Raw genomic sequence first — 27,964 nt, 5'->3', positions numbered from 1 at the left:
AGCGTATTTAGCTATGGAAACGAGCCGACATTAACTGTATGGGAAACCAGTGGTAGACATCGAAAACCTGTGCTTCAAAATCGTCTGCGGCGATTGGTTGATATCTTTGGCTGGCTGCTGCGATTGACGAACTATATATGTGTACGTGCGAAGGAGTGAGAGGCGGCAGGCCTTCTTTATCAAGGTGGCGTTGACCGGTCGCGTCGCTTGCAGAGCTTGCAGACGATTCCCGGCAGCCAATAAGTGTTCGGCCGACATGACGTCACAATGCGCGAGGAACATGGTGATGTCGCCGCTGCTACACGCATTCTTGTGAACAAACTTTCAAATATTTTGCGTAACAGGCCCCGAGGGTAGGGTTAACTTATTACGCGGTAGGAAAAATATATATCCGAAATGCCTTCCATATTCTATGCCTTCTACTATATATCAGTGCTGTATACCCTCTCGTGTGTATCACAATTTGAAAGCACTCTGGGAAGGACTGTGCAGTACCGCGGTGAGTGCAACAGGGTGACTGCACGCTTCCCATGCCTTCGGTTACTTCACTCATTATCCACGTTCGGTTTGACTGCCCAAGTAGAACGACCTGGAAAATCCACAGGCGGAAAATAAACTTTTATCGCGAAACCTACGCGGTAGTGTATTCCGTGTCGCAGTTTCTACACAAAATCGCGAAAACATTCAGCAACTTGTGGTTAAATGAAACTTTTTTTTTGAACGGAGAGCAACCGGCAACCGATGCAGTCAATCTCGGTATGGGCATTATGAGAAAATACGCCGAGCTTGTATAGGTTGATTAATAAGAACAAAACTAAATAGTTCCCCGTTTTGTTTACTTTGAATCAAAAATGGTTGTACGAACTACGAAGTACCGCGGTAACATGAGCGCAGACACAGCGGGGACGACCGCGGCGAACGGTTGCACGTGGCATATATTGGTCAATCCACATTGGAGGAATCGTTTGTTTCACTTATCTTCGCATGAGATATAGAATGAGAAGGTTCTTCGATGCATATCAACTGCGAGCATTTTTCAGGCAGTGAGGTTCTGCGACGTTTACGTGTCGTCTGCTGCAATATGGAATACACAAATCCCACCAAGCCGAGACACTGCCACAATTGAGCTTCTTTCACCTGCTAATAATCATTTCAATTATTTTTTATTCTTCTTTGCACTATTATTACGCAATCACAATCGGAAGCGCAGGCCGTGGTCTCCGCGTTCCACGGTTCGTATGGTTCGTATGAGAAACGTGCGCGCTAATTTTGTGCTAATTTAATGCAACTCTGCCACACGTCTTCGTGCCTGCAAGATACGCACGGCGTGACACGACAGTACCTGGTGGTTCGTTTTATTAATAACGAGCAAAATAAACAGTGCAGCTGGACCATAGGCGTTTCCGTCGTGAGTGCTATCAAGCGAAGGCCGAATGTAGGCGCAGGCCGTTCGGAGAAGCAGCAACACTGTGTGTTTTTGCCTTACTTGCTTCTCTGTGTAAAGGTGTGATACTTCCGTTGTGTGTTTGATTCCTTTCGAAAACCCAGCAACGTTTTGTGATGTGATTTAAGGTAACAGTGCAGTCGCTTCGTTCGTTCAACTAAAAGGGTGAGTACAGCCCTTGACTTCACATTCAGTAAGGTATCACAGCTCCATTGGTGACTTCACCGTCGCACAACGTCCCGATGGCAGGAGTCATGGTCGCATCTAAACACTGTTGAAGACAAACAAATTTAATTCCAACTGAGACGCGTGACTAGTTCTCGGTGCAATGCCCGTGTGCATAGCATTGTTAATGCACGCAGTTTTATCCTGGTTGCGAGAACCTGTGAAGTTGCCATTCAGCAGTCGCCTACACATCGTATTTGTCCCATTTCTGATTTAGAATTGGATTTGCGAAGGTTTGAGCGTGTGCTCATGACATTGTTGGCCCCCGCCTCAGTTTGACACGGACTTAGCTCGATCCACGTCATGAAGAAGGTCTCTAATATCGTGTGCGCGTTTTGTCGTTACCGTCAATAGCAACAACTTTATTTGCATGATGATTGAGTGGGAGTTACGGTCAATAAAGTGCAGAGGTCCTTCGGAGAAAAGGTTTGTCCATATATGGACCGTACATTCAAACTTGCGTGCAGGGAGGCAATCAAAGTCTCCGGCGTCGTAGGCACCAATGCGTTTGTCAAAACGCAGTCTTTATTTTAGATAGAGCATACTGTCCTGTTATATGGAATGCTGTGGTGCCAAGGAATAAGACAGTTATCACGAGTGTATGCGCACGTTTAACTGCGTATCAGTGCAAGCTATGACAGTACACTAACACTACTCATGGCAAGAATTGTGTTGTTGATGTTTCCTGTGGGAATTCGACTCAGCCAAATAGTACAGGAGCAGTTCCTATGAATGAACTATGGCTATGTGTGGCTCGACCTTACAGGCCGCGGCAGTACTGTTCTATTCCAAACACATATCGGGCCGTCATGTAATGCAGTCTGTTTGGCAGCCCTCAGTGAAACAAATTTTGTAGGGTGAAACGCAGCGTTCAACCAGAGGAATAAAACGGAGAAGTTGGTAATAACTAATATCTTAGTACTGCAGCACAGCTGGCCGTTCTGACAGGACCGAATGTCATCGCATCTGTTCTAAACCTTCCGTCCTGTCGGAACCGTCAGCTGTGCTGCGGTGTTCAATTATGTACCGTTCATTTTCATTTACTGTTTTGCAATTACAGAACATACAAAATAAATTGGGAGGAGTTCTGTGGTTGGGTGAGGGGTTGGTAACTTTACATGGGGAGGAGGTTTCACTCTCGTTTTCTCTTTCCCAAGCGCACTACCAAAGATAAGCAGTCCGGGGAATTTGAACCACGACAACCCAGAACCCCCCACCCTCTCTATGCCACTGATAGCATCCACACATATATCACCGACATTTTGACTGACTGTCTGTGTGTATATACAATCCTGGTGACTACCAGCGCAGACATTCATAACTACGCAGTAAATGTGCAAATAATCCTACTGTCACATATTGTGTGAAAACGAGCCACTGACACACAATAACTGACACACACACAAAAAAAAAAGAAAAAAGAAGGGTGAAACAAACATTAGAAAAAGCTGAACAACTCGAACATATATGCAGGGGGTGTTTCTCTTTAGGTGCCACAGATCTTTTATTGAAAATCTATGAGAGCCCCAGATGTGCCGTTTGTTCGTCTGACATACCTGGCCTGGCGGACAGCTTTCCTAGCCTGTCGCATCGGTGTTCGAGGACTAATTAACTAAAATCCGATAATTAACTTATTAATTGACGAGAAAGCTATTCCAGCTGTCGGCGATTTCGAAATGTTGCTGTGCTTCAAGATACGGGCAGTTTTTGTTTGCTATGCAAATGAGCCGAAACCGAAAAAGAGCGCATCATCTACGCCAACGGAGGTTTATCTGGGTCGGAAGCGGATTATCTGGCCAGCAGATTAAAGAGCAGATTAATTAAAGAGTTCATTAATGAATTTTACGTGATTAGTCATCTTGTAGTTGCATACTTTCTTCCAGATGATGTCCGCCTGGCCGTATAACTCATTTGTAAAAATGACATCTGTCCTGCTCTCATAGATCTTTAATAAAAAATCTGTGGCACCTAAAAAAGACACCCAGTATATATATATATATATATATATATATATATATTTTTTTTTTTTTACCGCGTGATATGAGCGTACTACCATGATTTCCTGTCACGCAAAATGTTTCCTCTGAACGCGTATTTAGAAAGAAAATTAGTTCGCGCAGCGGCGGTGCACCCTGAATTCTCCCAGCTCCTTGTGGTGTGTCGTGACGTCACCTTATCCGAGTACTCTTATTGGATGCCTAGAATCGTCTGCTGCAACGCGGGAGCAAGGCAACCGGCCGACTGCTCTGCGCCAGACGCTGGACGCGCGGCGCCAAATACAACCACAAAAGGAAAAGAACGAAAAACGAAGGTGCGCACCTCGCTATTGGCAGCACCACCTAGATAGAGAAAGCCTGCTTACTCGTCGCCATGACGTAACAATTAAGAGTCAGCCAATGTGGATCGTGTTTTCAACGGCCGTAGCCAATCACGAACGTGCTTTCAGCTATCGTGGCCATGAAGACGAACCACCGTCGTCTGCCAGTTGTGATTGAACGTCCCCGCGTACTGAATGGGAAAACTTGGAAATAAAGCGCAAAACGGTCCCAATCTTTCTCAACACCGATTTTCTGGAAAGCGTATTGCACTTTTTGTCTAAATATTAGAGCTGCAATCATTTGCGGGTTCTTGAATTCGCAGAACGGCGAATCGCAGTAGCAGACGAATTCTGACTCTTAATCGAAGGAGGGATAGGAGGCAATGAGCAGGCCTTCTATGTCTAGGTGGCGTTCCTATTGGTCGGACGAGGTGACGTCACAGACTTGCAGCCGAGGGAATAGGCTTTCATGACTCGCGAAATTGAAAGCTCTCTCGCTCACCAGAATTGCTCGCTACACTCGCACTCTTTGTGCGGATATGTATCCCAGGGCTTGTAATCAGAGCGACATTCCTCAGAAAACTCCGTCGGAAGATGCGAAAAACGTCATATAGCTTTCTGCTGTCAAATGAGCACGAGCCCTCAACGTCGTGTCTTCACATGCACTGCTAACCGTGAGGAATATCCTGCGACACAGCCAAAGATACTTACTCCGCAGCAGACGACAGAAACAGAAAAAAAGAAACCGCTGCCGGTGTCATCCGCGAAGTGTCGTCTGCTACGTACGCCGTGAAGCCGCGAAGTGTCGTCTGCTACGTGAATGCTCAACGTAACATTTGGCGGAACTTCGCCTCCGTGAGCAGTTTGTTGCCTTTTCTTCCACTAGAATATTCCGTGTGAATGTCGCTCGTGTGAATACAAGCACAATGCAATTATCTTCTAGTGTCTTAGTTACACCCATCAGCTGCGTATTTTCTTGAGTGCATCCGCGTACTTCTGAACGTTTTGCGAAATACACACAACAGTATGCGGCAGGTTAATTCGGACAATGCTGCTGATTCTTGGTTGTACGAGGACTTGCAAAGGCGCTGATACGTCTCAGATCGTACATTTTAATTTTATTGTTCGCAGCAGGTGAACAGTTACTTGTGTCGTGGTGAACAGGAACGCACAGATGTGTGGGAAACGCAATAATACACATACAGGGTCATTGAACGGGAAAAGCTTTGCTTTTTAACGTTTTTTTTTTTTTTTTTGTCTTTAGATCATTATGTAAGAGCTTTGGAGAACGAGCGATGTATTCAGCGTAGCGTAGGTAGACACAAGGAATCTCCGGCAGTCTGGTGACAGTGAGAAGAGGGGAGGGTTTCATGTTGGGAATTGAGGTTGTGAATATTTAGAACACGAAGCTGTCCTCCTAGAACAACAGCCTTGAAGGATTACTGCGTTGCACAAGACGGGGTAAATGCAGATATTGTGAACGTCGGTAACACAGGTAACGACAACGAATATTGTCGGCTGGAAGTTGTAACGTATTTTATGCTGTCTGTTATGTAATTGGAAAAATTGGTATACATCATCTTTTTATAGGCAACGTTGAGCAACGAGACACCCCAACAACGATTCTACAGTAGCGGGGAAAAAAAAATGCGGAAAATGGTCTATTTTGTTGCGGTATCGCGTTGCATTTTAGAATTTGTAGCGCTATCGTTGCGCTACTTTTAAGTGGAGTAATGGGTGTAAGCGCAACCTGCGACCGAATGTGCATGAGGCCATCACTATTTTGTTCCCACAATTCCACGTTGACGACGTCTCGAATAGTGTTCTTTGGGACATCCAGCTAGAACCATGAGTGGGGCCACACAAAGACCCGTCAGCAAGTTGCGCCGGCCTACGACGCTGACTGCAGCAGCTAGGGGCGCAGCAGGAGGACCTTCACCCCTGAGCAGTGGAGGGTCTGCAGGAGACACACCGCTGTCGGCTGCTTCTTCCATTTCGAATTTGGCAAATGACGGAAAGTCTGGTGAGTATGCAGGATTTAAAATTAGGGTAAAGCCTCGTTATAACGAAGTCAACGAGACCTGGAAGAAATTCGATATAAGCAGAAGTCAAACAAAAACAGCTAATAGCATCGGAAGCGCACGGATATGCCGCGGATTTCTTTAAAAAGGTATAATCAAGCAAGGAAAGATAGTGCAGGATGAACACCATAGAATCATTTTAATTCAAGAGAGAGAAAAGTGAGCTGGTCTTGCGATACGGGCTCTTGCGCGATGGCTCACCCTCCGCAGTATGCGTATAGTCGTCTGGCAGAGCAGTTCGGATAATCGGGTTCGGAAAGCATACGTTTCGGCCGAAACTGCGCAAGCCTTCGAATAAAGCGGGTTCGTTATAACGAGGATTTACCGTACTTTCCTTTGTTATCTATGAATCTATGACCGACAGAAGCATAGCCGTGGAGGAGGAGTCTCACTCCACCAAACTTCGGGACAGGTTGGCTCCTATAGGCCAACTCCGCCCACAAATCCAGATATGTCTCTGATTGGCCTAGGTTGGCACGTGACGCCTCCAAGTCACAACGTAATGTGCCCCCCCCCCCCCCTCTCTTTCATGCTTCATACTTTGCTTCTACACTACAGTCAAGGCTAGCCACTGTATTCTACACTGATCACGTTGCGAAGACACTCGTCAGAGACGACGTATATTTAGAGCACATTTGCATACACATGTAAAATATTTGCGTTAACAAGACGTGTGAGTCAGCGCGCTTCCCGTCTCCCTGGCGTCCGGTTACCGGTATCTCCTTGTTCTGCAAGAGGAGACGAGGAGACGTATACTATGTCCCTCTGCCGTCCTGCTTCACAAAGATTTGTGCAACAAAACAGTGCCACGTGACCGTACGGGACGTAAAGCCAGTGGTATAGACGCGCGGTCGCGAGAAATTTCAATGAACATCTGCAATGGCGTAGTCGCCAGGGCCCAGATGCAGCTAATAATTAAAATTTGTTAGACGTGCCCCCTTTTTAACGTTTGAGTGGACACAGATCCTCTAATGACATGCGAGACCTTGGCTTCTGCCAGTCTCCTGCGGTCCTCAAGGGAACTCTCTCGGAATGCGAGGGGGCGACCAGTAAGTTATGAGCATAGCCCAGAACGAGCGACAGTTACAGGAACAAGAAAGTACAGACAAGGTGGCTGAAGAAGAAGAAAGTACCATTATTTTTCAACCAAGTCCCGGTGAATAGTGGCGGAACGTTAGATTCCTCTTCATTCGAGGCGTTCGCGGCCTTCTAGGCACCGAGCACGATGTGGCATTAGACATTAGCACTTGGCAAAATCTTTTCATTTTGAAGTATTTCCTTATCCTGTTTACATGCCAAAGGACATGGTTCTTAAAGTACCAATGAAGATATATGTAGATCGTATGTTGTATTGGGGCAGAAAAGACAGGTAGCTGCAGAAACAAGAACGGTAAGATTCAGCGTTTCTAACAATTCCTCTGGTGCTCCCGGTGCAAGACATGCTTTAAATATCTCGCTTATTCTTAACCAGTGTCAGAAAGCCGCTTGAGAATGAGTCTTACAAACCGGTAATGCACATACCCACGTAGTGCGCATGAGGTCGTGAAAAACCACTATAGGGTGCCTGCCGAACAAGTTGTTGCTCTGCTGTTGCATATTCAGTAAATTGCCTGCTGGTGGAACATCTCAATCTTGTAAGACTTTTTTTTTCATGTATGTTTGTTGTACGCGTAAAAAATGTGAGGGAGGCGCACAGAAATCTTCGTTACAGGACTGAAAAAAAAAAAGCGTTGACAGCGATAGTTTATAACGCACAAGGTACATGGGCTTAGCACTTTTCAGATATTGTAACGTGATAAGTTCCAAGCGGGCGATGTTGTTTTGTTCTTGCCTGCATTCCCACACCCACCCGGTGACCCTGTCCTGGCCTTCACGACTACTGACCGAGAGGTTGGAGAGGCCTGCCATCACGCTCGTTTTAATTGCGCACTGTCCCAGCGTGTGTTAATTTGCGGGTGGTCCTTGTTCTATGTTCTGGTCTATAAGGTGACTTCGTTGTTGTTGCTTCCCGCGGTGCGTGTCTCGCCATAACAAGCACTTCCCCTCCACCACGGTAGTTCGAATGGAGGTCAACGCGTAGGATCGTGTTCTGTCGTCATCCCCGCGTCTTTGCCCAAAGATGGCCTGGCAGGTGTGCGACCGCCCACTTGACGTCGTAGGTCCCACCCTACGCGGAGAAAGGTGCTCTTGCATGTATATAAAAGTTTGCTGCGGGGAACACCTTTATTTAGATTGTGCCGTGGAAGATGCCGTCCACGAGTCCGTTCTACGGCTTCCGAGGTGCGTGAGGATTATGTGGTTCAAGTGGCCCTTCTCGTGCAGGATTACAAATTGAGTGATCGTCTGCTACTGATACGCAAGAGGCGTTCGTTATTGCACGTGTCACCATCCGGTGTCTATTAGTCCTGTCGAGATGATTTGAGCGGCATATGTTAGTTTCATAAACGGTTGTCGATGCCTCTGCGTAGCTTCCCCGGCGTGTCTTGGAGTCAGGGCCGCGAAAGACGTACCACGAGCCAGGGATTTGTGCAGTTAGGTGCGGGGGTGTTGGATTTCCGTCCGGGGTTGGTGGCACCCGTGTCCTTTGGCCTTTTGTGCTTCTTCTCCTCCTTTTATTTTTATTTTTTTTTCGCAGATATTTGGGGGGGGGGGGGGTCCCACGATATCATTGGAGGAGTGTTATGGGAGTGCCGGGAATATGACTGCCTTGAGAGCAGCATTTCTCAATGCAGTGGCACGTGCGTTAGGCGCGAGTACGATTGCTCGGTCCCGTGTATATAGTGTGGCAGCCCTGGGATCGCTGTTCCTTCTGCGGATTTATGGAAGTACGAAAGGCGCTGCTATGTGTTACAGAATGCGGAGACCCGCTCAACGACGGTCTGGACGACTTCATCATCGGAGACCGCGTCTGGGTGAATGGGACGCGCCCGGGCTACATCCAGTACCTCGGTGAGACGCAGTTCGCACCGGGGGATTGGGCCGGCGTCGTTCTGGACGAAGCCGTGGGCAAAAACGACGGCTCCGTGTCCGGAGTTCGCTATTTTCAGTGCGAGCCGAAGCGGGGAGTCTTCGCGAGACTGGCCCGTCTCTCGCGCTTGCCACAGCCAGGTCTCAACGGGCGTACCACGACGTCGACTTTGGTCAGCCCTGGCAAGACACAGGTATGGAAGGTTTTACGCGGTAGGCAAGCGGCGATTCTACTGGTGGGGACGCTCGTTCTTTTCCTCAGGTAACTACCATGCGGGTGTCTTCGCCAACCGGCAGTACAAGGTCATCACCGCGGGCCGTTACGATGCATACCCACACAACGACCACGGATTGCGGGTTGCGCGTTGGAGATCGCGTGGTTGTCAACGCGACCTCCGGCATGAAGACTGGCACACTGCAGTTTCTTGGGCCGACAGAGTTTGCTCAGGGCCAGTGGGCCGGAGTAGAGCTGGACGAACCTGTTGGCAAAAATGATGGCTCGGTCGCTGGAAGGAGGTAAGGCTTTAACCCCCTCCCCCCTGTTGGCTTCGTATGGGCGTTAGCCAGCCAAAAGCGACACCTCACGGCAGTGGATTGTCCAGAATCGCGAGCATGGACGGGTGTTTACGGGCGGGGGCGGTCAAAATTTACGGGGGCACGCTCTCACCGGTTTATCGAGAAAACGACCTTGGGGGTTATATGTATAGGTATACGTATTGGCTGCCGTGCTGTATTGGGCAATCTCAGAAATTTCAGGGGGGGTGTTGCAAAGACCAGGTACGTAGGGCCCACGAGTTCTTGGGCGTATGATTTACGTTTGTGACTTTCTAAATTCGACAGATTAACAGTATTTTACTAGCTAAAGTAGCTACGAAAAACTTTAGTTTTGTCGGATATGCTGTGCTGCGTACGCAAGATGATAGTGCCCTGATCTAATGACTTATTGAATGGAATATCACTGAAATCCACCAAGTTTTACGACATGCCTACGCTGAAAGCGTGCCAGGGCATCGGAAACTGTCGACCAGAAAGTTCTATCACTTGGCCGGTGCTTGTGGTTGCGTGGATATCACCTGTCTGTCTTGTGGCGAAGGGATACAATCTAATAGGTGCCATCTTTTCAAAAAATCTGCTGGAGAAGTCATTAAGAGTGTTTACAGGTACGTTTAAACTTAGCCTGTTCTTCGGTATCAAATCTTAGGAACAGTCCAGAGAAAAGCTAATGCTAGAGCCTCTAATTTGTATTAGATCTCACTCTATCAATTTTTTAATACTTATTCCACATGTAGTGATATACGAGATACAGTACAGATGTGCACATATTTTTTCTTGCTTGAAGTTGTGACCCGTATTGAACTCTGTGCATACTTTCATACGACACCCGTACGTAAGCCTGGCCTCCTGAAACAACCACACAGTGCAAACTTAACATCGAGTCACACACAGTGCAAACTGGGAAGCATGTTTCTCCTGGTGTACATATGCTTTAGGTGCAGCTGGCTTGCAGAATCACTGAAGTAACCAAAGGTCAACCTACGTCGCTAGCATTTAGTTCTCAGCAATAAAATATTCTTTTGGAGGAGATTGTACTGACATTTTTAAAATCTTATGTGTGTCCTTTTGGTCTTGCGAATGTATAATAACTAGTTTCGGTGATTCGCTCGTATTAAATTAACTGTAAAACAGAACCTCTCTGACTCCCGCAAAGTTCCTTTAATTGTGAGTGTCTTCGTTTTCGACTAGTTCCGTAGCTATAATTATCGTCGTCATCATAACTCCTGTGAGCACTACCGTAGGGGATCTGCAATGTATGCAAATTATTGCACTACACCAAATAAGTCCCACCATTAGATAACCTACCTGAGGCATAGCTTCCATTCTCTCCCCTTCCATTCCCTCCCTTTCCATCTCGTGTCTCTCTCTCTTCTCTCTTTTCCGCTCTCCTTCCATTTCCTTCCTTTCCCATCTCCTCCATTTCGTCTCTCCCTCCATCCCCTCCCTTACCAGCTCCTTCCTCTCCATCTCTCTCATCCCCATTTCCTCTCTTCCTTCTCTCCTTTCCACTCTCCCCCCTCTCTCCTTCCAACCCCTCCCTTGCCATTTCCTTCCTCTCCATTTCATCTCTCCCTTCTCTCCTTTCCATCTCCTTCCATCACCTCCTCTTCCTGTGTCAGCATTTCTGGGACAGGCGTGTACAATCTTTCTTTAGCCTTTCATGATCCTCAACTGGACCCACTTGCGCAAGAGTTGCAGAGTAGTAGTAGTAGTAGTATAGTAGAACTTTGGATAGATCCACTTGTATAATACTAAAGAATTTCTTTAACATTCGTGCAAGCAGGGCCTGGTCTACAAAGGCAACTTGTTGCAGCAACAGACAGTGCTTACTCGCTAAACCTCAGAAACAAAAGCGGTGTCACTGACTCCATGCACACTGCTAAGGAATGTTTCTTTTAGGATTTTCTAATATGCAAGCAAGCAAGCCTACACAATACACTGAGTCACATGCAAAAATTTTGTTCTATAACAAGAGGGCAGTGCCATACGCACAGCCAGCTGACTGTGTGCTCACAGCTGACCCTCTGGAACATTCCGATATTTTCATTTTTCACTGCATGGACACTCTAGAGCATTATACAAGGTGTGACACAGAAAAGGAGCATTTCGACACGTTGCTCCGAAGTGTCCAATTATGTTGTGTCTGGAGCAGTGCATACCATGAGCCTTCAATAAACAATAATGAACGATCCTACTTCAGGTATTTCTCCTGCCGACCGAAGTTTGGGTTGTTTGCACCCATCCACAAGGTAGCCCGCGAGGGTGGCCACACCTCCACCACCACCACAACCACGACCCGCACCACGCGCATCTCCTCGGCACCCCGGCGTGCAGGTAGCCAAGAGTCCCTGAGCAGTTCCCTGAGCTCGGCGTCGGGAGTCGCTCGAGCCAGGGTAAGGCTAGCTGCTACTAACCTTTCTTTCTTCCTCTCGTGCACCTTAGTACAATCAGGGCTCCACTCTTGCTGCATGAACGCAATCTAACACGTGTCTTCGCTTGCCTCGTGCTTTCTCTTAAGCGAGCTTTTGCTTTTACTTTTAGTCTACAGCTGTGGTTCTCAACGGGTGTTCCGCGAACCCTGTCGTGGGGTTCCATAAAAAGTGGTTCTGTCAATCTCCCGCTAGTGAAACTTGAGCGCGTATTAGGGCTTGTCTTCAGCCAGCCTTGGTACTAAACCATGTCCGACATCTCGCTGTTGGCACTGGGACCGGCATCGGGATTGCCAGACGCAGCGGCTAGTGCCCACAGCTATCGTTACCATCGGTTGGTTCAGCAGATGATGAACCTCAAAATAAACGTGTAATCAAATAATATAATAATAAGCAAATCTCAATTAACGGCCACTTTTATGACATGTAGCCCACCTTGTCCACTTCTGCGCAGTGGCGTGTACCGTTGTGTTGTAGAAGGTTCCTCGAAGTCTTATGGCACGGGAAGTACGGGTCCCCTCGAATGACATAAGTTGAAAACCACCGCTGTATAGTATAATTTTTAGAATTAACAAAACCAGGTGTTTTGTGCTCACTTGTGACTGTGGGTGAAATGATGGATTTCTCTTTTTCCAGAAGTCTACTAAGCCACCGCCACAGATGGTGGCTTCCTCCCAGAACGCTCTGCAGGTGGGTGGTAGCCTCTTCTTTGGCGGCCCTTTCGGTCGCCCGTATGCCTATGTTGTAGCCGGAACCCTAATTACCCGGAGCTCAACACTGGGCCGGAGCTGTGTATTGATCGTGGGCTATGGCGGACTCCAGGCGGGAGCCTCATCCGCGTTGCATCATACAGCAACCGGGGTTTTAGACCTGATTTGTAATAATAAAATGCCAGTAACCTCGGGTGACACTCCTCTAATAAAAGCTCGTGTTATAAACAAGTGGTGTGAGTGGATTTTTTTTTTACAGAGCACCGAGTGATGTGTTTTCGGCCATATTGCAGGTATCGGCTGTTCATCTGGTTATGAAAATCCACTATGCCTTCTCGTTCATAAGCTGTAAGGTGTACCTCGCCTCCATCGACAAGCAGAAGACACTGGCGTACACATAACTTTCCTGGTTCCTTAGTTCATTTTATATTGCCTCAGTAGCCACTACGAGTATTGTTGTTTTGCGGTGTCAGAGGGTGGTGTTTGTAGTAACCAATAAAATACTTTTCTTTACCGTGAAATGGATGAGAAGGTGAATGTAGCATGCTACCTCGCAACGGTCAAGGCACATATATTGTGGCCATGAATACTTGTAAACAAAAAGCTGATCAGCAAAACTAGGACAGAGACGACTCACTTCAAACATAGATTTAATCCAGCAGTACCACATCTTCACTTTCGTAACAAAATTTTTATGCAACTAGTACCAGACAATGCAATCTTTCAAAATATGTACTACGTAGAAGACATTTTGATGTAGCAATGTCAGTTGAACAGCTGATGCCTGATACAAACATACGCAAGCATCCTCATGTACAGAGGACTGGTGGTCTTAATTTATATTCAGGTGGCCATAAGGGAGAAAGAGGAACACATTGAGCAGCTGCTAAAAGAAAGGGATGCTGAACGGTCTGAAGTGGCGCGAGCAGCCGTCCAAGTTGATGAGGTGGGCAGCTATCTTCTCCCGCTTACAAGCGTGTGCAACAGTACCTTTGATGCAGGCGGAGCAGAAACTGGCAGTTCTTCACGCAGAGCACCAGCGATACGTGGACGAAAGCGAGCAACATGCAGCCTCACTTCGTAAGCTTGTGGATGATCTGGAGAAAGAACGGACTGATCTGTCTGCAGCAAACAGTGACTTGCAGAGGTGCGTCACTTGCCTCCCCATTGTTACACCCATTGTACCCCTATTGTTGGACCAACTATCCAAGTGTCTGTGGTGGAGCAGGAAGCTGTTTGGATATGGCTTTGTACTCATATTTCCCCTTTCTACCTGATGGCAAAGATGCATGGAACAAAAAAGAATCTATACAGCTTGGGGCAAAAGTTTATGGAACACGGCACTGGCGTATTTCTTAATCTGAGTGGCTCCCTGCTAGGATCGAGTATGAAACGGGTGACCAGCTATTGCATCCACCTCTGAGTATGTGTGCCAGCTCCTGTTCGCTGCGAAGGTGTCGCCCCCATCGAGAAATGCGACACCCCACTGTTTCGTAAGCTTTTGTCCAAAGCTGTACAATGAAAAAGAGAGGCGCATCTGAGACTGCAGTGTAATTAGAACCCTGTGCTTTTAGGTTAAGCTCCGAAAAACCTGTTTTTGCCTGTACCATTTTTATCATAATCATCATCATCATTATCATCACTTATGGTAAAACATGAGAAACACTGAAAACAAACATGACGAAGTGCAAATTCAACCACCCGCACGGGCACTGGAGAATGCTAAACACTTTGCACCCAACAGGTGCAGATCAATATCTCGTGTCCATCTGTGGTGTAAGAATCCTGACTTTACCATGTTTTACAGCTTGTAACATAAAATGTGGTCTTTGCCCCCAATTAGAAAAACACACAAATAAACCTCGAAAACACGAGGCTCTAACTACAATGGAGACTTGTATGATACCTTACCTGTTTTCTTTACCCACGTTTAGAAAGCTTGAAGACTTGCAGTTTCGTTTGGAGGAAGAGGAGATATTACGAGCTGATTTAGAAGCAAGTCTCATTATTCTTATACTTGTCATTATTTTTTTTTTTTTCTCCCCTGGAGCAAAAACAATTCTTGTTGGTTACAGAGTGCAGCTGAAGTAGAGAGGAAAAAATTGCAGGATGTTGAAAAGACACTGCAGCAGTACAGAGCACAACTGCAGGGCGGAGCGGTGCGGCTTCTTTCTTATTTAAAATCCTTTTGTGTGTTCCTGATTTGGGAAGTAAGGTGCTGCTATTCTAGTGGCACTTTTTATTCTAATATGTGTGCCTTTACTAGACTTGCTCAGGTAGTGTTACTCAATTCCGAGCAATTCCAACAGTGTTCAACCGTGGATACACCCACCATCCCAGTTCCCACTGCTGAAGACATTGCGAGGGACGAATTGATCTCAAGCCTACAGGAAGAACTTGCAGAGAAGAAGCAGATACTTCTGCGCCTCGAAGTGACTCTTGATGAACGTGCTATAGAATCACAAACCCTCAAAAAGCAGCTCCTTGATTCGGTAAGAGCTGCATCTTAACTGTCGTTCATGAACGTTCACACTACTCTATGTTTAGGAAGCATCTCTAGAGGCCTTGAAGCGAGCTGATGAGAAACAGAGAGATGCTGTAGAAGGTGAGAGCGCTTGTCATCAGTGTGGTTCTTGTGCTGCATACTCTATTAATACTGGATAAATTTCTTACAATCTCGCAGATCTCACCAGCAGATTGTGTCGTCTGCAAACGGACTACGAGTTCCTTCGTGAAGAATCTCAGATTGTGAAGAGCGAAGCCTCAGGTTTGATATTCTGTGTCTGTTTGTCTTGGAATCAGCATTAAGCTCGTGCTTTTCCTCCTCCCCGCAGAACATCAAGAAATGGCAGAAGCTGCAGAGAGACGATGTAGAGACTTAGAAGAGCAGAATAAGCAGCTGAAGAAAATGGTGGAAGATCAGGACATGGGGGCAGTTATAGCGCAGCTGAATAGCAATTTGGAAGAGAAGGAAAGGTGAGGTGGAGCACGCGTAGTGCGCTAACTTTTCCCAGTACTGCCCGGTGTTATCCGATATAAGCCCGTGATCCAGAAATTTACTTGTCAAGTGAAATCTCTTTATAGTGAAGTTGATTGGACTGCTAAAAAACCTCACCATTTTCGCACTTCATGGTTGAAGTTTCAACACATTTGGACCGCAGGTTTGCTTCGCTACATCTATTCAGGGTGTCTAAGCTAACGTGCACTGGGATCTAACAAAGCTCGGTGTGTCATCATAAGCGAATGAAAACTGCAGAATATTGTGAAGCGACGCATGTTCTAATCGCTTGTATTTTTCATATTTGCTGATTAATTAATTGGGCACAATAACAAGGTAACTTTTTAATTATTCATCTTAGGCCCGAGATGTGCATTGTGATGGGTGTTTCTCAACACGCTCTACAAGTTTCCAGTTCACCTCTCGACCCTAAGACAAATAATTAAAACGTTAGGTAGTTAATTGTGCCTAATTAATTAGACACCATGAAAAGATATGGCCAATTAGAACATGCGACCCCTCACAGTACTCTCCAGCTTTCATTCACTTATGGTGCATCATGTGTTTTTAGACCCTGGTATACCTTGGGCACCCTGTATGCAGGTTCACTATATAGAGGTTCTCCGCCTATGCCTAGCATGGTCAAACGTGCCAGACGATGAAAATTTTGACTATGAAATGTGAAATTGAACATCAACGTTGCGTGTTATGAAAATGCTGTGCATCACGAGGCACATTTTACTCCCTCTCTCTGTAGGACATGGAATTTGACACAAAATTTATTATGTAAAGTATTTGCTCCAGGGTAATAAAGGAACTAGAACAGAATCTACGAGACCTGCGCCACGAGCACGACAGAGTAAAGGCTGCCCTAATAAAAGAGACCGCAGAACAACTGGCAGCACAACGTGAACGACATGAAGCATCTTTGACTCTCTTGGTAAACACTTATGCTGTACACAACTGCACAGTTCAGCTCATTTTATAATATAAGCAGAGTACGCTTATAAGATATCGCAGTAGTTTTCAGAACAAAAATCTGTTCGGTAGATCGTCCACAAAAAATTCATGGAGGAACACCTTTTTTTTTCTTTATTCGCTTCTTCGGAGACCCGTCTTTCCTTCCCCCCAAATGTGAAAGGGTGAAAGAGCACACTGTCGGCTCTTGCGTCCTGGAAAAAGTTTAAAAGAAAACAGAAAATGCAACCCAAGATAAGGGCAGTTCCGACAGCGTCACCCTATACATGTGTTTTTGTTTTCTTTCCGAAAGTTAAAGCTAATCTTCGACGCGTGAGACAGCACTGTGCTTCTTCACCCTCTCACATTTGAGAGTAAAGGAAAGATGCATCTCCGAAGATGCGCAATGAACAAAATAAAGAAAATAATGGTGTTCCTTTGCGAATTTTTTGCAGACGATCTACTGATCTAGGTTAGTTTTTTAATAAAATTTCTGTAACAAATAAAAATAAGCACCCTGTATATGTATCTAGACAGATGCTGTTGCATGCTTTCTGATGATATTCTCAGTGACTGTGCAAAATATTTCAATTTACTTTGCAGCCAGTTACTTATAATGGCATTTTGTAGCTCACTGCAGAGAAGCTACTGTCATCAGCCTTTCGTTTTTATTCTGCAAAGTATCGGAGTCACTATTTCGAGACAAAACTTGTTGATTAGGCTCAATGAACATGTAATTAATTTTTCTTGTTTATCTTTGAAACTATGTGAAACAAAATTTTGCGTGTAGCATCTTCACATAGATCGCAGTCGAATACAACTGTATAATTGAGAATACAATACAATACAGAATAATAAGAATACAACTGTATAACCTCAAAGCCTGTCACAGCACCAGCCTTTAATAGTCTGTGCACTTAATCTGTAGTTTTAATAGTTCAGTTTAATATCCTTTTTTGGGGGTGGGAAATTATATGCATGTTCTCTTGGTAATTTTTATGTGCATGACTGTGGGTTTGGATATAACGTTTAGTTACATTCCCTGATCTTTTTGTTTTACTTTGTAATCCTTATCTCTGTCTTATCCTGTTGGCCAGAAAAATGAGGTAGATAAGAATACGGCTCACAGAAGTGAAACCTTGAAGGAGTTGGAAGGCCAACTGAATGAACTGCAGTGCCAGAACAGCCATCTTCGGGAGCAACTCAGCATGGTACGGGACCTGATCCCTTTAATCCTTTAATCAAACAACTCAGTGGGGGGGAAAAGGTCTTTTTTTCCAATTTTTTTTCACGGGGAAAAGGTCTCTTCCCCCGCATAGGAGCCAACAAGATGTTTATATCCAGCCATTCAGCAAAGCTAGAACATTTTTTATATACAGCAACAAGCAGCACTCACTGTTAGTCTTTGTTCTTGTGTATCCTGCAGAAGGCAGGAGTGGAGGAAGATCTGCAGCGCCGAGATGAAGCCTTGAAAAGGCTAGAAGCCCACTTGGTTGAAGTGCAACGTCACAGTAGTCATCTTGAAGAACAGTTGAAGGAGGTAGCTTTCAGAATGCTATGCATTGGCACCTTAGTACGCATTGACATACATCACTTGGATAATGCAAACCTCCACATGTTCTTATTATATTGTTTTTTTTTTTTTTATTGTATTTTATTATCACTTTGTTATAACATATTTATATATTACATTTAGGGAGTGACCTTTTCGGGTTAAATGCCTTTCTCATATTCAGGGGTGGGGGGGAATCGGGCACTATTTTTAAATCTGTAATTTGAGGAGAAAGCGGGTGATAATTCTGCCTTCAGGTGTTATTGGGTGTTTTCTGCTTCTCCTCTGGTCTGTTAAGTCATTCCCTAATCCTTTTCTTTCTTTTTTTTTTTTTTGTGGGTGACCTAGCAGCGCTAATCCCCGAAGGCATAGATAGTGCCGGCACACATGGGTGTATTTCTTGGAACATAAGTGACCCATTCTTGCATGTGTTACATGTGGCGACCTTTGTTCGTCTTCAGTGGAAACGTCTGTTGAGGGTTTCATACTGAGTGGAATTCGGGGACAAATCAGGTTTAACCCGAATTGGTCGAAGGTCAGTTCGGGGGTGGGGAATAACCGGGCGAAATCATGTTTAACCCGAAAAGTCACTCCCTAATTGTATTAGGTACTCATTTATATACGATCAGATAAGTATGGATATGACGAAGCATTGCGCTGTTGATCATATGATCATACTCCACGTTCTGCGCATTTATGAAAGATGTTTCGAAAATTGTTAACCCTTCATAGATCGAGGGTTGACTGCGTACATTATGTCTATGGCACACGTCTAAGTGTTGTTTTGAGTAAGGTCTGGTGCCCTAAGTAGATGTCGCTCAACACATAGTGTTTCCTTCTCTCTTCCCTTCTCACAGAAGTCTGTAATGGAGGAGCATGTAAAGAGCCGAAATGAGGCCTTGGAAAGGCTAGAGCCACAACTGGCGAATTTGCAGCACCTGAACAGTGAACTCCAAGCACAGTTAGGCGAGGTAATGTATTTATATTTAAATTTCCGTATTTAATTGCAATTTGGGGTCACTGAAGAAATTGTGATGGGTGTAATGAGCTGGGTGACGGGCATTCGATAATTTGCTTGCATGCAGCAATGCTAATACCTAATTGTTTTTGGCATAATTTCCTTCTTTCTGAATGAAAACCAGAAAGCGGAGACAGAAAAAGAAATTCAACGTCGAGAAAATGCCATCAAGGAGTTAGAGGCTGAATTAACCAAGGTGCAATCTCAGAATGAGCAGCTGCAGGACAGTCTCAATAAGGTACTGCAATGCTTTTTAATGGGTGGGAAGACAGGGAACAAAGTCGCAAAATATGAATGGAGTTCCGAGAGCAAGTACTAACCTCACTGATACGTAATAACGTAAGATTACGAGTGTGAGCTGGTGTACCCTGAGTTTTTCCAGAAAATAATACATCTGTCAGCTTGCTATGCAATAATGTACCTAACAATAACTTAATAACAAAAAGGAAAAAGAAATGCCTAATGTTCACAATGCTGGGCTGTTTTTCCTTTGCATGAACAGTTGTTCCTTTACACTTTACATTTACTTACACTGGTGCACATTTTCCCAGTCATGCTGTCTGGCTTTACCATATACTCTTTCTCAGCCTGAGTTTACATCATGTACTGGTGGCCATTTGCAATATGCATGTTGACCAATTCGCTGTAGCTGCTACATTAATCGACCTGGAACGACTCCTCTTGGTGCTTCAAGCCCACCAGGCTTTCACTCACTCAGGGTGTCTACCAACCTGGAAAACCTGGAAAAACGGGAACTGTCGAGGAATTTTGATGCAACTGGAAAAGTCCGGGGATTGTCAGGGAACTTGCCAAAAAGCGTGTGAAGTCAGGGAAACGAGCGTGCCGTGATGATGCGCAGCAAATCGTGAGTGCCGCTTAGCTCAGCAACGACAAGCTCAGGCGGAGAAAAGTAGGCAGCCTCGCTAACACCTACTCAGTAAATGATCTGTCTTATGAAGGATCCGTATCAGAACGTGGCAGCAGACACCAAGTTTCCTTTTGTTTTGGTCAGGGAATTCGCTTGAAACAGTCAGTGAAAACCTGGAAAAGCCAGGGAATTCGAAGGGTGCAATTTGGTAGACACCCTATCACATTACACGACCCATTGGTGGCCTCACATAATACGGGTGAAATTATGTAGCAGCAAATTCGAATTGTAGTGAAATACTCTTTAGTATGTCATTTCCTCTATGTTGCATAATTTACAGGCAGAAGCTAAGCTGCATGAATACAATGCTTTATTAGCTGCAAACGACAAGGAAAGGAAGGAACAGCATGCGATAGCAACCGAAAGAGAGGCAGCTTTGAGGAGTGAGGTAAATCGGCTCAGAGAGGAATTTGCCAACCATCGGAGCGCTCTCCTCGGTCAAATGGAACAACATAGGATGGATACCGACGGAATAAATCAGCTACGTAATGACATGTGAGTAACTGAGGCTATAATTTAACATCCACGCACCATATAAGGTGATTCGTCTCGGCCTTAATGTTACCCAAGCAGTGACATTTTGCATGTATACCCGGACTTGACATACAAGTCACTTATACTTGGACCCTTGGGCCTTCAGTTTTTCAAAATCGGGAGAGGGATGTGTGTGCGAAAATTGGATTTTACTTCAGGAGCTTTGTAAAATACGGTAATAAACAAAGGCTGTAAAATAAGGTTCAGATGAACACGAGATACCAAGCAGCTTTTACGAATGCATAGTGCTTGTGCTTTGTAGTGCATAGTGCAATAGTGTGAACGTGTGCTCCTGCACCACCATTCGTGGCTGAATTTACGCAGTGGCAACTTTGTTTGGGGGTTTTTACACTAAGTGATGACGGTGCAAATCGCAGGGGTAAAAAAACTGCTATTACTGAGTTTAAAATAAAACACGAGACTCTGCCTGTTTTCTATAACATAAAATGGTAAATGATTGTAAGTAACCTTGCAATGTGATTCTCAGTGACAATTTTTGAGCACTCATTGAATAGCACAGTAAGCTGGGTCGTGCACCACATAAGCACCTACATTGGGCAGTTGAACTATGTGATTTTATATCAATTTTATTCTTCAGGTTTGACTTTCTGAAATTGTATCATATTTTCTCCCGTTAAATTCATGCCTGTATTGACAAGGAAGATAAGGCACATCTTTGGATTCTGTTCCTCTTGTACGAAAATGTGCCTCTACCGTACAGGAGGACACATCTTTACAGTTTTTCACTCAGTCTAAGAAACATATCACAACTGCACTTTGAATGCTTTCATTCCACCTGAATTTGTTGTCTGTAAAATAAACTTCTCAGTTGTCGATGAAAGATGAAAGTCACTGAAAAAAGGTTAGCCAGCTGTAGGACTCGAACCCACATCTTCTGGATTGTTCAGTTGTGTTTGAGACCTTGTTCATGTGTGTTCTTCTTGTCGTCTCTAGTCCCACGTTTTTTTGTTATGGACCTAAGGACACTTTCACCTCACTGATGATTCTTTCACTGTGCAGAGAGTCTCACCGTGAGGAACTGTCAGAGGAGGTGACTCGTACCCGTGAGGAAAACGAGAGTCTCCACCGCCAAGTCGCGGAGCTTGAGGCAGCGCATGTAAATACATTGTCCATTTTGACTTAGCTCTCATCTTACACATTATAAGCACTTTCCGCTCTTACAGAGTGCAGAAGTAAAAGCAAAAGATGCAGAAATACAGCAGCTGAAGGACAGGTGAGTTACAATGCGCTAAGACTGCCCATTGTTGCCAGTAGAAGGGTTAGGTCTTTGTTTAGCAATGTCAATCATTTGTAGTATTTTTTTTTAGTTGACAGCATTATTTTCTAGTATTTTTTATGCGTTGAACGGTGCTATCAGTCAGTTTGTTATGCCCTGCCTTCGTAGTGGCTTATTCAAATGTGGCTAAATCCGGGCTGCCAGTTCATGCTAAATTACGATTCTCAGAAATTTTAGTTTACTCAGAAAGCACGGCATTCCCCAGAGGTGTAAGTTGGGTTGAAAACTTGCACAAAGATGGTGAAAGATAGCACGTTCATGTTTGGTTCGCACTCGAAGATACGGACTTCAGGATCTGTCTAACCTCTGTTGCTCCGTCTCTCTGTTGCTTTCTCTGGCACCCCCTTCCTTTCATGGTAAGCGTCCAACCTCTGTGGAACGCCCTGTGGGCTTTGCTGGCCTTCTGCCTTGCCTGTTTAGCTTACATTGGATACTGAAAAGCTCCCTGCATGCCTCATTTCAAGTGGCAATTTGCTTGTACTCTCCACAGTGCGGGAGGAATAAACTGTTGTTCCAACTGGCAGCACCCCGGCAACTTACCCGAATTCCCGCGACGGCTTTAAAGGGGCGCTCGAGTGTGAAAATTTTTACTCGTGGGATGAAAGGCGCCGTTACCTTGGCACCAACACAAAAGGAACGAGATTCATCAGTTGTGTCGTCTGAGATTTATGAGAGAAATAAGCCGCAACATACTCTTTTCCCCTCTCCTTCTCTTTGAACACGACACTGCACAGTGGCCTCTGATTGGCCTTCTGAAATGATCGCTCGTGATGATTGTACGAATCATTTGAGCGGATCAATGCAGGGATTGTTAACAGAAACAAAAATGAGAAACGGTTTGTACCCAATCCCATTGGAAACAGAAACAAAAACATTTTCATTGCCATTACCAGAAAGTGAAACAGAAACAGAATTCAAAGGAAGTAACCACGAGGGAAACGTATTTTTCGACCCAGTTATTACTGAATGGGCAACCCTACAAGTTTCTTTTTTTTACATTTGGTAGCGTATCACAGCGAATTACAACTAAACGCACGAGAAGTATGAGTGTTGGTCACCGTGATGCAGGTGCAAACATCTCAGAAGCCAGCGATCACTTCACAGTTCATATCCAGCTGTGAAGGCGCACTACGTATTGGATGGACCAATCCAATCCGTGTCATGCCGTATAACTGTGACTGTAGGCGTCAGGCGCATTTGTTTGTCGTCTTGGATGCAGTGTCTAACTCAAATTCAAGTATGAGTACTCGAGGAAGGCCACCATTTTCTGTCGTTTTTTTATGCTCTATGTACAGTACGGAAAATAATGCCGTGCATACTTCGTTGCATACTTTGTTCTAGCCTAGGACAGCTGATTTTTTTCGGAAACGGAAACGGAACAACACCTGAAACAGAAATAGCTGAGAAACGAAAAAAACGAGGAAAAATATCTACTTCAAGAGCAGAAATGGAAACCAACACAAAAATTTGATCGGAAACGAAAATGGAAACAATAAGCGGAAATATTCTGGTATCAGAAACAGAAACGTAAACAATATTATTTTTGGTAACAATCCCTGGACCAATGAGAGCCCGTTCCGCATTGTTGGCCTTCTTGAGAAGGAGAGGGAGAGGGAAAGCGTAAATTGCGGTTTCGTTGCTCATAGATAATAAACGACGCAACAGATTAATCAACAAATAAAGCATATTTCATTCCGCAAGGAGCAATTTTATCACTTCAGTGCCCCTTCAAGCAGCTGTGCTTTCTTTCTAAGTGCTGCTTCATTTGTTACGCTTCTTTTTTATTGTATCTGCCTTCCGATATTCCTTTCTCACACGACAAAAACGTACTAGAGAGTCTTCCCAAATTTTTCTGTGCTTTCAGCGTGCTCACAATGCACCCCACAATAAAAGAGATCCTGCGAGAGCACTGCTTATATATATATATATAGTGTCTTCTTTTACGTCAGCATGTCAGTTCATTGCTGTTATGCATGCATGTGATGTATGCATTTTAATAAATGATCACGCTCAATGGCTTGTCGAGTACCCACTTTGGTTCGAGGTGTACACCCATCACTGCACAAGGGCTGTGCATGTTAAGGTGGCTTGCCTAATCCGGCCACACCTCTGCTTTGGCTAATAGGGAGTCAGCCTTGGCAAACACCGTCAACATACTTCAGAGAGACCTCAGTCACCGAAGGAATAGCAACGAGGTAAGAACCTCTTACGTGCAGCGGTAGCGACTTTTGGGATGTGTTGTGTTCAGGAATGCAATCTATCTGTACAGGAACAAAATTTGGGAAGAACAAGCAATGGGAACAGCGGCGATCCATCTTTCCACCACGGTATGTGAAGTAACACTTTATGCAGTTTTTGTGCATAGTATGTACAGCTCCTGTCAACCTTAATAATAACATTGGACTGGGCTGTACATAACGTTGTACAGCCCAGATCGAAGATCTTTGCCGCGATCAATCCGACCTGTGTTTTTGCAATGAGATTTGTATCATATGGCTAAATGACAACTAAGACAATCAGCTAGGTCACCACACATGCCAGTGGAGAAGTTATGTTGCAAGTAACTGCAGTTGTTCTGTAGTACTAAGTTGTGAATGCTGTGTGTACAGTTAGTCGTAAATAACAAGTCCCATGAAGTCCGCATAGTCTATATTCACTGTAGTCGCTGAATAAACAAATGACACATTCGCACAACTAGAGAAAGGCCCTGGGATTGACAAATGTGAATATTACGAGCTACAAAAAGTAACGTGTCCTTATTGCACTCTACTAGTGTAATGGTGCAGCATTGATGATGGCATGATTCACTGTCATGATGATGATGTCACTCTCATTGTGGTACACTACGTAATTGCACAGCATGTACCTAAAGCCAGGATTGTCGTACCTCTTCTATCGTGATGACGTTGATTGTTCTGAACACTTTCCAGCTACGCTGACATTGCATTTATGAATGCTTTTTGTGCAGACTACAAGGCCGTCAAGGACGAGAAGGACAGTCTTCAAATGCAGGTTGGTAGCCCAGGCACTTCTGTTTTGTGGTGCAGCATGTGTGAGTGGTTATGCAAGGGATTTACCGCAGGAGTGGCACTTTCAGCATTATGGTAGAATTAAGGGAGAGTTAAAGGGAAACTTAAGGGAAAAGTTTTCTCTCCACTGTAATTGAAATAAACCTGTCTGACTCCAAGCAACTCTCCTGCAAGCCCCATTGCTCAAAATCAATGCGACATCTCTCTAAGCGAGAATTCAAAACTGTGTGGGTTCCAATCATGTATGCAATGGTAATAGACTGCAGAATGGGTGGAAGTAGGCAAAAAATAAAGCAGAAATTTGCTAAATGAGGGTACAGTACCTGTTCAAGCAAAAATCTTATAATTCATGCCTGGAGAGTGAACTATCCTTTTAAACCTCTGAGGCATCAGCAGGACATGCTCACACAACTGATAGCACTCACATGAGATTTGTATAGAGAGGTACTCGAGTGCAAAATATTAAGTTGCTGCAGAATTCCCCCCTGAGAGGAAGTGTTCTCTTCCCTCTGGGGTGCAGACGACGGAAAATGTTTGCGTGTATTGAAGATATGTTTCTGTAGGTGAATGCATCAAACATATGGTCTTGAGGAGGAAGAGGTACATTTCCTGTTGCATTTTAACAGGTGGACTTCCTTAACACTGTCATTGTGGACATGCAGCGTAAGAATGATGAACAGAGAGCACGTATTGAGATACTGGAGGCCGGACCAACATTCAACGTTGACATCAACTTGTAAGCATACCGTTTCATGTAAGCATGCAATCATCGGTGTCAAACCCCTTCACGTTCATACCGTTTCCTGTATGGGCAGCCCCTCTTCGTCACTCATTCGTTTGAGCATACATAACTTTAGCTTAATAACTTTTATGCACTGTGGACAGGAGTGGAGACAGGAATTTTCTTCCAAGGACGCTGAGACTTCTGCGAAGTGTGTGTTGGGGGTGGGGAAGCTATCAGGTAAAAAGAAGGAAAGATGCGAAAAAGACCCCATTGTCAACATGTGTTGACGTAGTGGTTGATAGGTTATCCAGTGACAATCCGATCTTTTGAGCACTTCAGTGATTTCACGTGAGCCCACTGTGAACAATTACCACTACGCTTACTGATGGTCGACCACATTTCAGCCTGGGAGACTGAAGTGTCCAAAGCACCCACCCTCTCATCCGTCTATAGCTGTATCTCATATTTCTACGAGATAGCAATAAAACACTTTTTTGAGAACGGGAGCTAAATGCATTTGGCAGTCTGAGCTATACAAGCCAAAACCCAAGGGGAAAAACAACGTCGGCAGTATGCCGGACCGACGTATGCTTACGGCCTAAAAGTCGTTGGGTCGTGCTTGCACAAAAAGGTTGGGCCCAGCTTGGGGTTTGACATTGACCTTACTCGGTCTGACTTAATACCACTAACCTTGGGCGAATGTAGCAGAGTGACCTATGAGACATGGGGCCAACGCAGGGCCAGTGTAGAACGAAGTCTGGGCAGTAGCTGGCCCTTCGTCAGCTAGACCGACGTTGGTCCAAGGTGCAGCGGCCGACTAAGTCTCTTGCCGACCAAAAACCGACCATCGACCCGCGGTCGGTTTTTCGTCGGCGAGCGACTTGGTCGGCCGCTGCACCTTGGACCAACGTCGGTGGTTGATCTGGCGTCATTCTGTCAGGCCTACTGATGTCTTCAAGTAACCGTTACCTGTGCAGGAATGGCCGGCCAAAGGGCACAGCAGCACGACTGTTCTGCGACATCTGCGACCGTTTCGACGTGCACGACACGGCGGACTGCCCAGTTCAGTCGGCGGACACGGAATGTCGATCTCGCCAGGGTTCCTTGCCTCGCCACCATGTACGGCCCTACTGTGAGGTGTGCGAGATGTTTGGCCATTGGGGGGACCAGTGTGATGTTAGTGAGACCTACTAGGATTATGACATCAACAACAACAAGACCTATCTCAGAGTGTTTTGCTCTTCGAAAATGCTCCTTCGCATCGTTGTCGTTTGTCGTGGAGTTACTTAGAATGCAATGTTCTCCTCCCAGAACAGTGCTAAATGTAACGGTGCTTTCCTGTATATACTCTTAACAAAGGCGTGCACAGCTTTGTAGCAGTATAAACCGTAGAGTTTTAAGGCGAAGCAATTAAAACATGCACGTGCTTGCGCAGTCATGTACATATCAGCGTGTGCATTGTAACCCGGGGAAGGGCGCCTTCCCCTGTACTTCACTGAACTGTGCCTTGTTTCCAAGTGCAGCTTCCGCAAGGTTCGTAGCTTTAGGTGTAGCCATGGAAATATCCAGCCGTTGTTACCCAAGACTTTGTAAAGTTGTTGATGTATGTGGTTGACGAGAACATAATGATATACATTGTTGGTCTTACTCAGTTTTAAAATTGAATTATCCATCAGCTGTATTTATGAAAAGACACGAAGATAGCTTCGTTGGTTGCAGCAAGCAGTTTTAGTATTTGAATTTACCTATAAATATAAATATATGTTAAATGTTGGATGTAGTATATTGCTATTTCTCAGGCATTGGTTGGTTATGATGCATGTTACGTGTTGTTTTGAAGTTGCAAAAATTTGAATTAGGTATAATAAATAATTTCAGGTTTCAAACAAGTTATACATGTTTTATAAATTATAATGTGCATAATGCATGCAGCAGTACTTTCCAGGTGCACCCCCACCCAGGAACAGCCCCCCCCCCCCCCCCCCCTGACAAAAAGTGTGTGAAGGGCTTGAAGAAAACGAGGTGGGCATTGGCCTGTGTTTGCAAGTTTGTGTGGCATCAAATAGTGGGGTAGCATGACAGGGTCACGAGAGATTGAATGTGTACCCAATGTGTATGGTTTGTTCCACATTGTTCACGTTCCTCTACTAGGTGCGACACAAAAAGTAGTTCCTTTCTTGGTTCAGGGAGGGATCCAAC

The 27,964-nt window shown here is 45.1% G+C and overlaps 1 protein-coding gene across 3 annotated transcripts; it reads left to right on the top strand.

Annotated features, from left to right (window-relative positions):
• Positions 1–1,454: 1,454 nt before the first annotated feature.
• Positions 1,455–27,658, top strand: LOC135370889 (CAP-Gly domain-containing linker protein 1-like). Of its 3 annotated transcripts, XM_064604787.1 has the most exons (27): positions 1,455–1,609; positions 5,827–6,009; positions 8,921–9,228; positions 9,297–9,550; positions 11,790–11,982; positions 12,655–12,708; positions 13,576–13,674; positions 13,730–13,875; positions 14,663–14,723; positions 14,804–14,887; positions 15,038–15,220; positions 15,276–15,333; positions 15,412–15,495; positions 15,563–15,704; positions 16,531–16,666; positions 17,781–17,894; positions 18,110–18,223; positions 19,093–19,206; positions 19,378–19,491; positions 20,462–20,676; positions 21,736–21,832; positions 21,900–21,949; positions 24,138–24,207; positions 24,282–24,339; positions 24,981–25,024; positions 25,668–25,777; positions 26,743–27,658. In XM_064604787.1, the coding sequence occupies exons 2-27, from the start codon at positions 5,835–5,837 to the stop codon at positions 26,957–26,959; spliced, it is 3,294 nt and encodes a 1,097-aa protein (XP_064460857.1). In that variant the 5' UTR covers positions 1,455–1,609; positions 5,827–5,834; the 3' UTR covers positions 26,960–27,658. The 3 variants fall into 3 exon arrangements, with proteins under 3 accessions (XP_064460857.1, XP_064460859.1, XP_064460860.1); XM_064604789.1 differs by lacking the exon at positions 19,378–19,491; XM_064604790.1 differs by lacking the exons at positions 1,455–1,609; positions 5,827–6,009 and adding an exon at positions 8,249–8,347.
• The last annotated feature ends 306 nt before the right edge of the window (positions 27,659–27,964 follow it).

This window comes from Ornithodoros turicata, chromosome 10, assembly GCF_037126465.1.
Source record: "Ornithodoros turicata isolate Travis chromosome 10, ASM3712646v1, whole genome shotgun sequence".
Taxonomy (NCBI): Eukaryota; Metazoa; Arthropoda; class Arachnida; order Ixodida; family Argasidae; genus Ornithodoros; species Ornithodoros turicata.
Note: the sequence above shows the minus strand (reverse complement) of the source record. Positions and strands in the feature narration are given on the sequence as shown.